At 52.8% G+C, this 13681-nt stretch overlaps 1 protein-coding gene across 1 annotated transcript in view; it reads right to left on the bottom strand.

Annotated features, from left to right (window-relative positions):
• The window catches only part of MTMR10 (myotubularin related protein 10), a 39624-nt gene that overhangs the window by 23844 nt on the left and 2099 nt on the right, over positions 1 to 13681 (bottom strand). The window contains exons 3-5 of the mRNA XM_039853466.1: positions 5469 to 5605; positions 4304 to 4376; positions 2906 to 3048 (exon numbers count right to left, since the gene is read on the bottom strand). Of these exons, the coding sequence (XP_039709400.1) occupies positions 2906 to 3048; positions 4304 to 4376; positions 5469 to 5605 (353 nt within the window). The remainder of the gene's footprint in view (positions 1 to 2905; positions 3049 to 4303; positions 4377 to 5468; positions 5606 to 13681) is intronic.

The raw sequence follows: 13681 nt of genomic DNA, 5'->3' as shown, positions 1-13681 counted from the left end.
TGCCTCTGAAATAGTACATTCGTCCTGGCTCTCATAGGAAATAAGGAGCATCTTGATATTAAAGACAGGAAATTACAGTAAATATTTTACTGCAAGGAAAGGAAAAAAAAAAAACTGAACTGCTTCTGAGAAGATCTGGTGACCAAGGCCGAGAATCTTGTCTGGGCGGGGCTGGTGGCTTCTCCTCTAGGACCGGCGTGGCGCTGAAGCCCCCCACCCCATTCCAGCACGCCGGCAAACAAGGCTGCTTGCCTGCGTTTCTGTGACCCGGGAGCCACCAAGGAGAAAGTCTCTGATTCAAGGCAAAAAGACAGTCAGAGAGGATCAACTGTTCTTCAAACAGATGAGCTGAATTTTCACTTCTGGAAAGGATGCCTGAGCAAGTGGTCCACAACCAACTCGCTGGAGAATAAAATGGAGACAAAGGGCACATTCTTCACTTGCCATCCTTGTATATGTGTTTTTACAAGTGACAAGTCATTAAAAACAATCTATTCTTTTAACCCTCGGATTCGAACAAAGGCTCCTCGAAGGGAAACGAGGCTCGAGTTGCTCTGAGGCTAATGTCCAATTCTGCATTCTCAGATTCCTTTCGAGACCTTTCTCAAACATCCTTATTTACTTGTGACAGCCCGAGGACGATGAGGCTGAAAGTGAACGATGCAGAGGCAAGATTTGTCATAACGCAGAGTGGGCAACACCAACTAGCCTACCAGAAGCGCTAGAGCGACGTTTAACAAAACGTGAACCCGTTTAGCGTTTTACGACTCCATACTTCCATCGGAAATCTGAATGCTTTCGGTATTTCTAAATTCACGGTCAAGACTCTGAACGTGCAGCCGGTTATTTTAAAACTTATAAAATCCAAACATTTCCGGAGAAAATTTAGCATTCAAAGTTTCCAGGAGATTAAAATCAAGCTGTAGCTTCCCAATTATGAATTTCAGATACAAATTTTCTGTCGAAATAAAAGAGTAGGCTAGAATTTTTGTTTTTCAAAACGGAAGCATTACATTCTGGCAGCCACACGATATAACCCTCCGTGTTTGAAAACGTGCATATCAGGGAAAAAGTTTTTCTATTTATATTCCTATTGCCTTTGTCTCTTTTCCTGCATTTCCCCCTTATGCCTGTACAACAGAAAAAAGAAGTATTTCTTTTGGGTCTGTGGTAACACGCTTTTTATATCTGAAGACAACGGGGAAAGGATTTTTGCCAGAAACTCGGCCTCGGAAAAGGGCATAACGTGTTTTTGCACAGAGTCCGACGAGACTCCCTTCGGCACGGCTAGGGGCACCCCGAACTTCCGGAGCACTTATCATCAGTCTCGTTCATCTGGCAACTGATCACGTGCGGGGAAACGTGTCCTGCTGCTCCTGCGTACCGTCCTTTGTCATTTGTTCGTGCCTTCCTCTCTCGGCTAAACCTGGCACACTGCCTCAGACATCCAGAACGACCCTCGAGTCGTCTAGAGGGCTCGAGAAGGAAATCAGAATAGTTCCCACTGCCAGTCACCGACACGGTGTCATCTGGAAGGTCGGCAGGGAGCGGGGACGACGTGCGCTTTCGGAAGCATGCGGGGCCCCTGCGCAGGTTCACGGTGGCAACGCCCTGTCCTGCCCCGGCCCCGCAGAGCTCGAGGCCCGCGCCTTCGGAAGCACGCTTCTCAGAAACATCCCTGCTTCTCTGACAGACTCAATCACAAGCATGTATTTAAGTCCAAAATAACCAAGAACTTGGTTAGAATATTTTCTATGCGGCTCGCTACCTACCTAACGCTGAAGTCGTTCTACAGAACACACGGCCTGGAGAACGGAACAGCCGAAGGGGCCGCCAAGTTCCATAGTGCGACACCCAGCGGTGCGGCACGCCGCGAGGTGGCCACACGGACCCCGCCCTCACTGCTGATGCCCTAGGCCCAGCGGTCGTGTGTTTTCAGATGTTCATCTCGTGCTCGCGGCCTTCCCGTGAAGAAACCGTTGATTCTAGTTTTAAAAAGAAATCTACCACCTTCTCGGCAAAGGATAGGCAGGCGGCTGCCCCAAGACTGTCCCGACAGCCTGTGTGACTTCCGCAGAAACTACTGCCTGAGTCTGATGTGAAACACGAACGCGCCCCGTTTTTTGCTGGCGCACGAGCTGCCTCGCGTCTGAGAAGAGGCCGCTTCCCGTTTCACTGAGGCCTGTCCCCCTGCTCGCGACAGGGAAGCAGGCTTCTCCTGGAAGCTCTGTCGGTGTTCCCTGCGCCTGCTGCGCCACACGTGGACCGGGGGACACCAGGGCCAGCGGCTTCACTCCTCAGAGCCGACACGAGCGAGCGAAGTGGGGATTCTGATTCCACCAACAGGCAGAACTCAGCCGCCGGGAGGCAGTGAAGCGGTCCCTAGGTTTTAGCTGCCCCTGTGGGACCCGGCTCAGATTCATTCGTTAAGACTTCTTTAAAGCGCTAACGATTATTAGGCCCCGCCCATGACTATACGTCTGCTTCACCCTTACGTAACGTAAGTCTGACTTTTAGTTTTTTGATAAAGATCTGAGGCACTGAATGGAAAATCTTAACAGGCTTCGATCACGATACATCTCCGTTTTTTCAATCTTTTAACCAAGAGAGAAACCAGCCGATGATGGTCTTAATGTAAAAGATGTAGCGATCTCATAATAGTTTTTCACATTTTAGGAGCTGGTGAAAAAATTATATGGAATATTTCAAGGCGGCCACAGATGAGATCAAGGGAACATCCTTGAACGTCCTTGGCTCTGGCTACACATAAGGAGATATCTGATAACTTCCCTAAAAAAAAATCCTGAGCAATTGAGAAAGAACTCCCACGCAGAACCGAAATCGGTAGGCACCGTGCGAAACCCAGAATCTGATAAAGCCGAACGACAACAAAAAAAATCATTACCTTTTTGGCACTTTCAGGACCTGATTCATCAAAGCGAAATCTGACAATTCTGAAATCTTTACAGTAAATAATTAACTCGGTTGGATTAAATTTCAGTTTCTGGTTGGGGCCTAGGACTTTCTGCTTCCTCTTGTGGTCATTTACTAAAAAAGAAAAAAATTCAAGCGTGTGAAGATTCCTTCTTGTGACTCACGCGTTAGGACTTTGACAAATCCCGACCAAGTGTAATCGAAAGGCCACCCGCCCCGCCCGACACTGCTGCCCCGGACCCGCACGTTCGTCCGTGAGTCTTAGGGCTTTGGAAGATGAGTTTCGACTCCGCTTTTGAAGATATTTTATATTATCCTTTGCACACAACCAGCACCATCTAGGTACATTTCACGACTAAAATTTTAGTTTAAAAGAGAACAAATACTAGAAAATAAAAAAGGCTATACATCCTATGTCTCCATTTTAAAACAGTATCTTGACCTTTCTCTTCCATCAATGTTCCTGGGACTCAGGGAAAAGAGAAAAATTTTTTTTTTTTTATTGTTGTTTGGTCATCGTTGTCAATTCGTCGTCGTCGTTGTCAGTTCGTCATTATTATATATATTATATATACATACATATTATTGTCATCGTCGTCGTTTGCTGGTTGATCAAGGTTTGCCATATATTATATACATATATATATATTATTGCCGCTTTTTCCGCTGGCTGGTTGCTGAGCATATATGGCGACATATTATGCCATATTGCCATATTGCCATTATTGCCACATATGTCGTCTGTTGTCATCGTCGTTTGTCGTCACATATTGCTCATATTGCTCGCTTCCGTTGTCGCTGTCGTCGTTTACATATTATTGTCATATTACCATATTGCTCATTGCCATATTGCCATTATTATTGTCATTACATTGCTGTTTCACATTCGTTTATTATTGCCAGACCGTCATTGTCGCTTACATATATTGTCATTTCGGTTGCTTTCACTGGTTACATATATACATATACATATTATTGTCATTGTCGTCATTAGGTTGCTGATATTATTATATTACATATATATATTATTGCCGGTTGCTGTCGGTTGTCATTGCCATCACGCGCATCCAAGACCAAGACCGCTAGTCGCTTCTGTCATTGTCATTATATACATATTACACGCACTCGGCGAGAGAGACAGAGACAAAGAGAGAGAGCCAGAGAGAGAGAAAGAAAGAAAGACAGAAAGAAAGAAGAAGGAAGGAAGAAAGGAAAGAAAGAAAAGAAAGAAAGAAAAAAAAAGAGAAAAAAAAAGAGAAAAGAAAAGAAACCAGCAGAAATAAGACTCCAACCCAAGCACCTGAGCACCTTCTAGCAACCCTTCTAGAGCCCGGTCAGCTTTCGTGACCTGAGGAAAGACCATACGCACCGGTGACAATTTGCTCAATGCACGTTAAAGGAACATCGTGATCGCCGAGAAGAAGGTTTCTGTAATGGAATTTCTGAAACACAAAGTTATGTTCACGTTAACTCTTTTCCCGATCAGCTCACGATGGCAACACAAGGTGTGACGAGAAACTGTGACTATCCCGCAATTATCACAATGCCCAGGACGTGGCATCGGAACACAGTGTATCAGTTACTCCATTCCAGGTGTGTGTCTCGTTTAGAGCAAAACCTGGGCTCGTTTATCCAAACAAAGCTAAGGACAAAGGGGAAAACTCTGGCCTGAGGCCAAACAAGCCAGCGTGTCTCCATGCTAATTATCTGCGAACCCCTTAAACCCAGCCTCGATGTACCTACCGAAGGTGGCGATAAATACAAACACACAGTAAGGGTTTTGGTAAATTAAGGAAGACTACGTAAAACGTACTCATCCAGAATTAGACATTCAGTCAGAACTCTGCAGTTAACATTCAAATACTTCATTAGAAAACAGTTACTACTGTAAATAAAGAGCTTCGCAAATCAAAACAGAAAATGAGAGCCAGAAAAGTCACAGGATTTTTAAGTCAAATGAATGCCCAAACCTTTAGAAACCAAAATTACGTAAAACTTTTCTTCCCGTGTGAGACTATAAAATTGCGAGTTATTAAAGAGAAACTTTACCGATCTTTTTTCACTCTAATTGTAGTAGAAATTTCAAATTAGAATTTGACTTCTTTTGAAAACAACTGGTTAGTTAAAAATACTACGATATCTGCAAAAGATGCAGCATTTATAAGATTATTTGCTAAATGATTTAGTTTTCCTCTTCGCGACTAGTAAAAAAGGGTATCTCTGTTTTCATAGGCATGTTAAAAGGTCTGGGGGAAAAAAACGAAGTGACCCCCTTACTGAGAAGGGTACTGACGCGACGGTCAAGGAGGGTAAGCAGAGCACGGGGACTTCAAACCACCTCACTGACTACTCGAGCCTCGACGTTCTCCTCAAACTGTACGTATTTTGAATTTTAAGGAATTCCCTACGTGACACTAATCACTTACTACCGATCTGATTATCGTTCTTCCATACCTGTGCTTTCACATGACAGGTACTGCTAAAAGTCCAAAGCTCTGACGACAGAATTAAACAGAGCGTACGAACAGACGTACCTGCAGGGGCATCGGGTCATCCGTAATGAAGGAGATTTTGAAGTTCGTGCATATCAGCTTCCCCCACAAATCGTACTGACTCGTGTCTGTTGCGATGCATTTTCGCACGAAACTGACTTCGTTCACGACGATTTCTCCTTAAGAACAAGGAAAACATCGTGGTGTGAGCTCCGACTACCTTATAAGATGTCCACGGTCAGCGTGTGACCCAGAAGGAAATCCCGTGATGACGAAGGTGAGGAGGGGCACTGGAGGCGCCCAGGAGCATGAGCGCTGTCACCCTCACAGTGGTGGCGGCGACACCAAGGCGCCCCGCTTGTGAGACGTGGAAAGGAGGCGCGAGGAGCCCAGGGGTCTGAGACGGCCCGGCCGGACGGCCGGACGCGGGTCTGCGTGCCTCGCTGCCGGGTGCCGCCTCTCTAAGCAAACGCCTTCTGGAAAAGAAACGAAACACGCTCTCCTGCAGAGCATCGTTCGACAGAACAGCTGCATTACGTTAACACGCGACCAGAGCCCCTGCGCCGTCTGCGATGCTCTGTAAGGGATGAGAGCGAGGCCAGCCTCACGCCGAAACGAACGCAGTCTACTTACTTTAACACAGTCCACGAAGCCAAACCGTTTCCCGCGGCACTTAAGTAACTCAGTCGCCAACGAAAGTTTAAATGTAGTTTTAAAACTGAAAGGGGAGATTGAAGAATGAATGCGAGAGACCAGAAGTTATAACGTGCCTCGAAAAGAGTCCATTTCTACGATTTCTTTAAGGCTTGGTCACCGTGAATCCTTAATTTTAAGGTCGAAACCCCAAGGGGACCCAGAGCCATCTCTCAGCGGTCGGCGTCCGGGTCGGCGGGGGCGGTAGGGTACGTGTCACTCCTCTCCGTCTACCCCGAAAGCATGGGAGCCCTGAGCAGAGGCGAGAGCGCCTGTCTGCTGACGAGCCCCAAGCTCCTACCCCTTCGTGAGGATGCTACGTGGGCTCAGAGCGATCACCTCTCTTAACGAAAACGTTATAACAAGTTCGAGTTGCAACAGCGACCTTGATTATTCAAAGTGGACCTCAGGCGTTTTCCGCGGGGAAGACCTGCTTCCTTCGCCCCCGCCCCGCGCCGATGTCCTCTTCAGCGTCACTGTCCGGCCACGGTGGCCTTTCCACGCGTCCGGCCACTGGGTCTCTGCACACGTCGTTCCCATTTCCTGCAACGCGCCCTCCCCGCGGCCCTGGCCGTCTCGGCAACGCCTTTTAGGTTTATCTCTCCGCCCAGATCGAATCCCTCGCTCGCAGCGTCACGTGTGACGCCGGCCAGTCATCACAGACACAGAGAGAGTGTGTGTGTGTGTGTGTGTGTGTGCGCGCGCGCGTGCGCGCGCGCGGGCACGCGCCCCCGGGCGCCTCCCACCCTCTGGACCGCACGCTCCCTGAAGCTGCCGGACACACCCGTTTCCCTTTAGTGCAGTTTCCGGTCCGGGCGGGACACCGAGCACGTGGCCGGCGCCTGATACACGAGTGCTGGCCGCGGGAATGAATGAAGTCGCTGCGTCACTCCTGGTTCACCGGACCACAGAAGCTGCTCCAGACAGAACAGAACCCGGTAACCTAACGCGGACGCGGAGCCGAGGGGTCGGGAAGGAGCTGCACGGCCGAGCGTGCCGGGGTGGGAACAGGGCCCGCCTGGCACGGCCCCCCAGGGACGTCAGCACTGTCCCCCGCCGCCTCTTCCAGCAGCCCGCACGGAAGGCAGGCAGCCGAGGGACCCGGAGCAGAGAGGGCGCGTCGCCGCCCTGACGCCTTCGAAAAGCCGAGGCGGCAAAGCTGGAACTCACGACCAGGTGTCCGATTTCAGGCCCGAAACCTGTGTCTCCCTCTGTGCTCACGTGAAAGTAAACGTACCGCACGGAGACGAAGCGAGCGACAAACTGGAGGCAGGATGCGGAGCGCCAGTCTCAACTGGGTTACGAGGGGAAATTAAAAATGCCAGAAACGCACGGAGGAACTCGAGTAACTTAAGACACACGGAATCGAAATCTTCTCCAGTTCCTTCACGCGATGCTCCCCAACTCCCGCACAGAGCGTGGGCTCCCGAACACCCCGTCCCCACCGGGCGGCCTCGCCTGCCACCTGTGAGGGCCCCAGGCCCACCCGCATCGGCTGCTCCCGCCGGGCCGGGCGGCCTCTCCCGCGGCGCCGACTCATCCGAAGACCCTCAAAGCCACGTTCCCAGCGTCACGACTGCTTTCACGGGACACGGGCCGACCTGGGAGCCTGTGACAGAGACCGTATGGCCCCCCGAGTCTACGACGTTCACTGTCCGGTATGTCACAGAGGTGGCTACCTAACACGCATCTGTTAAAATGATGTAAAACGAGGCTCAGAAGCGGCGTAGGGACGTCGTGTCGGGGGGCGGGTCTGTCCTGCCTGCAACAGCGGGGTGCTCTGCGAGCTCTGGGGCCACTCGGTGGTGGCGACGGGGACCCACGACCTTCCGGCGGGACCGTGTCTACGAGCCGAGTCGGCGGAAGGCGAGCCCGGAGCTCAGTGTGACGGCTCCGCTGTCCCCGCCGGTCACAAACAGCGAAACACGTCGCGAGTCCGCTCGGCGGGGCCCGAGACGTCAGTGAGAACCGGGGCTCACCTCGACAGTCGCGGATGCGTGCGTCTGCGTGCACGTGCACGTCTGCCACTCTGTCCCCCGGAAAGGCCTAAAGGCGGGGACGCTGCAGCGACAAAGCACGCTCGGCGGCGGCGGGCCGTGGCGTTGAAGTGCCATTCGCCGACGAACGGACCGGGCCTCCTGGGAGAACCGGCTGACTCCAGGACGGGAGCAGAGGAACGATGAGTCTGGAGCCGCCGGGAGTTCCAGGACGCCGGAAAGAAGGAAGGGAGAAAGGGAGAGGGGGTCACGGGGGGCAGGGGGCGCTGCGAAGGACACAGCAGCCAACGGGAGAGAATTCGTGGGTCCAGCGGTGAAGACGGGGGAGCTGGCGCAGGCCGCACGGACGAAGCAGGCAGGATGACGAAACGCAAAACGGGCGGAACCCTGGGCGAGATCCTGGGCCAGATAATGGCCGTTCATGAAAAATCCAGGGAGACGTGAGTAAAACTTGCAGTTCGGTGAACATGCTGTCCATTTCTGCTTGACAAAATTTACCGAGATTATGTTCACACTAGAGAAGCTGGGTGAAGAGTGTGGATGAACTAGCTGTATATTCTTTTACAAACGTAAACTTATCTAAAAATAAAAGCACTGAAGACAAAGACGGATAAGAAATAGAAAACTGACGACGACGAAAGTGAAATAGGGACCCTCCGGGCAACGGTGCTTTAGGGGAAGCGGTCCCACAGCTGCTTCTCAGAGGGGAGAATGGAAATGAGCCCTTGGGAGAGAACGGACAGAAGCAGAGAGGGACCGAGGGGGACACTCCTGGGGAGATGCTCCAACTGGGTCTCGTGACTCTAAGCACGGGCTTAAATAAGCATCAAGTTAACCTGGGTTGAGTTTTATTCCATGATACTCAATTTTGTCCACATAAAACCAGTCTTTAAACAATGTGGGTCACGGAGCTTGGCTCTCTACTCACAGAACAGTTTTCTGCTCATAAGTATTTAAAAAAAAAAAAAGCCAAGAGCTGTCCTAAGGCACCGCCAAGTGCTGACAGGAAAGAAAAAGCTACACAGTGTCCTCTTCCTAGAGACGCTAGACACACAGAGCCCTGAGACCGCCCTTGCTACATTTTAAATCAGTGACCTTGAAAAGAAAACACAATAACCAAAGCTTGGAACCGCAGCAGACCCTGCCTTTCGCTAGGCGGGACTCAGACAGCCCACATGGGCCCTCGGGACCGCCCACCCAGCCCGGTCCCGGCTCCGTGCCCAATGTCACCAAGCTGACAGCCTGCAGTGTGCCGCTGAGCACTTCCCAGCACGCCACCGGTGGGGAGCCACAGGGAGGCCCCACTGCAGACGAGGGAAGTAGGAACTTGGCCCCACCGTGGGTGAGCCGAAAGCACCTAGGAGCCAGCGAGACAAGGGGACGGGCCGAGCACTTCCACTCCCACCGGGGAGGGGACCGAGGGATCGTTCGTTTGTTTTCTCAAGACCCTTCCATCTGTTAAGATAAATTAAAAGAAACATAATTTAAATTAATACATCTCCAAACGGTATAGCTTAGGAAAGTTTTTAACTCCCCAAGAACCAAAAATCCATGTCCTATCGCCTCTCCTAATGCCTTACACATTCAGAAAGTCAACACACGTCTGATGAATAAACATAATTTTTCTCATAAATTTCCGTTTTGGACAAAGCCTGCCCGTGCGCCGTGGCGGATTAAGCCGCGGAACGTGTCTGGGCCCAAATTCAACCACGGCTCATGGTCCGGGGACCGGGCGGCCCAGACTGCCTGGCCCCGAGGGGCTTCGGCGCAGAAACCCGGGCAGTCACGCGCAAACTGGGGCCAGCTGCCACCTTAGCTGCAGGTAAGTTCAGGTTCTGAAGGGGCCGCAACATTACGAAGGGCAGCTGAACCTACGCAGACGACGGACGTGAACGATGCCGTCGCGGGCGTGCACCAACGGTCCCGACAACAGCATGTCGCCGCGCAGCACGTCCAGTAAGCGCCGCCTGCGACGGGCCTGGGGGACCCTGCAGCGCAGACCTCGGGAAGAGACCGGAAGGAAGTCCTGAGCCGAGCAAGAACGTGGGACGGCGACAGAAACAAAGGCCTAGATGAGGAAGCAGGTGCCCGGGAGAGCAAGGAACCAGCCTGACTGGAGCGAGCATTGGCACAGCGCTCCCCCTCATCCGAAGGCGACACGGTCCAGAACCCTCAGCGGACGCCTGAGCCGGCGGGAGGCACACTGGGCATTTCCCGGACCTGCCTTCCTGTGATGGTTTCCCTCCAAGAGTGGCACGGTACGAGATCAACGACCACGATCAATCAGAAGGACGGCAGCACCGCTGTGACGAGGTATGTGCACGTGCTGTCGCGCCCACTGATGACCGAGCTGATGACCGGGAGGGCTACGGAGTGACTAGCGGGGCGGGCAGCACATGGCGTGCAGACGGGGGGCGAAGGGGTGAGTCGCACCCCGGGAGGCATGGGGCAGGACGGCGAGAGGTTTCATCATGCTATTCAGGACGGCGCGCTATTTGAAACTTCTGGAATGTTTACTTCTGGAACGTTCCATCTGATGTTTTCAGACTGCGGCTGAGACTGCAGGTAGCTGAGACAGCGCAGGGCGAAACTGCGGGTGAGGGTGCGGGACCGAGGAGCAGCGTGGACGGCGGCGAGGTGAAGCACCGGCAAAACACAGCCGTTAAGAGAATTTGGATCCGATCCTGTTTGCACAGCGTTTGACCCACGGAGGCTCATGGACGGTTTCTGAGCAGCAGCCGCGAGGTCCGGCCGGCCTGATGGGCAGGAGGGCGGTGAGCCCCGAAACGCCGGCGGGAGCCAGCGCGGCAGCGGCCCAGGGAGCGGACGGCTCCGAACTCGGCGGTTCCCACGCGAGGATGCTGCAGCCGCTCGCCCGGCTCACACCTGCACGTCCCCGGTCATCCGAAAGCGCCGGCGCCCTGAACGGAACGCTACGAAGTCGGTCTAAATCGTCTCTAAAGCCTGTCTACAGAAAGACCCCGAAAACAAAACCAAGGCCCACACACCACGCCGGAGCGGAAAGGCTTTACCATGAAGGGATTCGAATCCACCGAGGAGAGGAGACTTGCAGGGAGCCGAAGACGAGGAGGGGACGTGGACGGTCCGAGCACGCAACGAGCATGTACGGCGACACACGAGACGGCCGTCTAACACTGGCCATCTTCACTTTCCACATGGCCCTGCGGTCATGTGCTTCTTTGATCTGATTACGAAAGGCTCTGACAATCAGTGCATTCATCATCTGAGCAATGAAAGCGCTGTGGGCACAGGGGATGGCAAGAGGGAGGAGCGGAGCCAACGGCTGAGTGGGGCCGAGGCCGAGCAGGCCCTGGAGACGCAGCGCGGGCTCCCGTCCCGCCTGACCCCGAGCCTGGCGCCCCGACTGCGGCGTAGGCGGCCTTCCTCCGAGCCCTCCCATCCTGTGCCCCGGCTGCGGCGCTTCCCCAGTGAACCGAAGCCGTGCAGGGCAGGGCCCAAGGTTTCCAGCTCCGTGATCCTCTGCCAGGGCAGCCCGGAGCAGCATCCCGCGAAGGCGCTCTTTCCTGGCACCAGCCTGAACACAGCCGCGGGCGAACGTGTGCTCGCACCTGCGGTCCTGGCGGCCTGTCAGAAGCCAGGGCTGGATGGCCGTGGGGAAAGCTCTTCCGCCGAGCTGCGTTTTCCAGAAGATGGTGGCACGCCCCCGAGCAGACAAAATGACTGATGTCGTCTGCGTGAGCGCTTATTAAACCGGACCCACGATACCATTACAGTTCAACTGAGTGGGCTCCGGTTCAGAGTCCGCAAATCAGGTACACAGCAAAAAGAATTCAGGGAACCCACAGAGTTAACCTCTTCTTCTGCTACCTTAAAAACTTTTTACGAGCCACAGTTACTACCACCATCGCGTAACAAAAAACTCTATCTATACCAAAGTTGGAAGGATACATCCTCGGAGTAAAAACAATCATTTAAGTCAAATCGATTTAGCTTTATGGAAAAAAGCTGCATTTTCCTTCATTTTCTAAATCTGACTAAGGGCTGGTAAAGACTTCATCCAGATCCGATGCCAGCCCGGCCCTGAATGGAATCTGGGGACCGGCGATCCAGGTCACCATCTTCTATCTCGTCGACAGGCAGCGTGGAGCCGGCACAACAGTCACGACACTGGTCCAGCACAGAGCCAGGCGCCAGCGCACTGCGCTCATCCAGCAGCCATCGAAAAGGACAGCTCCCGGCAAACATACGCTGGCGCGCGCGCGCACACACACGGTTCATACTCTCCCTTCTTCAAAACCTGGGGTGATCTGACACACGTACGACACAGAACTGAGCGTCACGTGGCAATGGGAAGACAGGGAGAGCCCAGGCGAAGGCTGGAGGCTCCGACTGGCTCCGACTTCGGTCCCAGGCTGACGGGATTTCCTTAAGACTGTGGCTCTGGGAGACAGCAGAGACAGAGTGGCATAAAACAACGGTGTCCTCTAACTGTGAACCTCAGAGTGGGCCTGTGTGTGTGCGTGCATGCACGCGTGGCTACGGTGACGACTGAAGCAGCTGGTCCGAGGTGTCCCTTCGGTCGACGTCTCAGGGCACGCGATGCTGGGCATCAGGGCCGCAGAGCAACCTTCATCTTCGGGAGTTTCACGAACCAGGCAAGGTGACAACTACTGACACCAATCACACAATCACAATCTAAAGTCAACCGCTAGTCAGCTTTTTTCTGCTTTCTCTGCTTGATAAAAGCTGAAGATCACTTTAAATTGCAGCCTGAAGTTCCAGCAGAGGATTCTATAACTGCATACAAATCAACGATTGATTCTGTGTTCTAATTTTCATCTGCTTTTTGAATTAAAAGTTCAAACTCTGGGCAACTGAAGAAGGATATCCTTGAACCCAAGGCACTATGCCAAAGCATACCATGCGATGCCACCTCCCCGAACAATCCCTCCTTGTCCGCGGGCCTGTGTCAAGCCGCAGGTGACCCGGCCGAGTTTCCCTCTTAGCTGCTGACTGCTGAAGGCCAGGTCACCCACTCACTCTCACTCGCCTTCCAGAGTTCAGAGTTCAGAGGCAGTCGCCGGCTGCAGGCCAAAGAAGGAGCGGCAGAGGTCCCAGCGGTCATCAGAGAGGTGACGTGAGAGGTGAAGCAGGAAACGGAGACCACGACGGGGTGGCCAGACAGCAAGAGGGAAGAGCGTGGGAAGGACAGATGAGAAACGCAGAGGGCCTGGGGAGAAGGAGAGAGACACACGCCTCACGGCTAAGTCTTCTGTGAGGACCAGGTTAGGTGCACGGGAACGCTGGGCGCCAGCACCATCATGTGTGCAAACACAGAGCCGAGGCAAAGAAGAAGACACTCGGGCAGAAGATTTCGATTTCGCTGCGATTTCTACGTAAAGTAGACCATTTATAGACAGGAAGTAGATTCACATCTTCCGCAGAAAACTCTGACGTTTTAGTAGGAAAGTAAGCTTTTAATGAATTCTACAGAATGGATGGGGGATCGGTCAATGCAAAGCTCTTCGGGTTTGTCGATGTCAACACTTTTCATAGGCGTATCTTAAACGTGACAGTTAATGT

The sequence above is a fragment of the Pteropus medius genome, unplaced genomic scaffold (genome assembly GCF_902729225.1).
Source record: "Pteropus medius unplaced genomic scaffold, Ma_sr-lr_union100, whole genome shotgun sequence".
Taxonomy (NCBI): Eukaryota; Metazoa; Chordata; class Mammalia; order Chiroptera; family Pteropodidae; genus Pteropus; species Pteropus medius.
The sequence above is the reverse complement of the archived record's forward strand: the minus strand, read 5'-3'. Positions and strand labels throughout refer to the sequence as shown.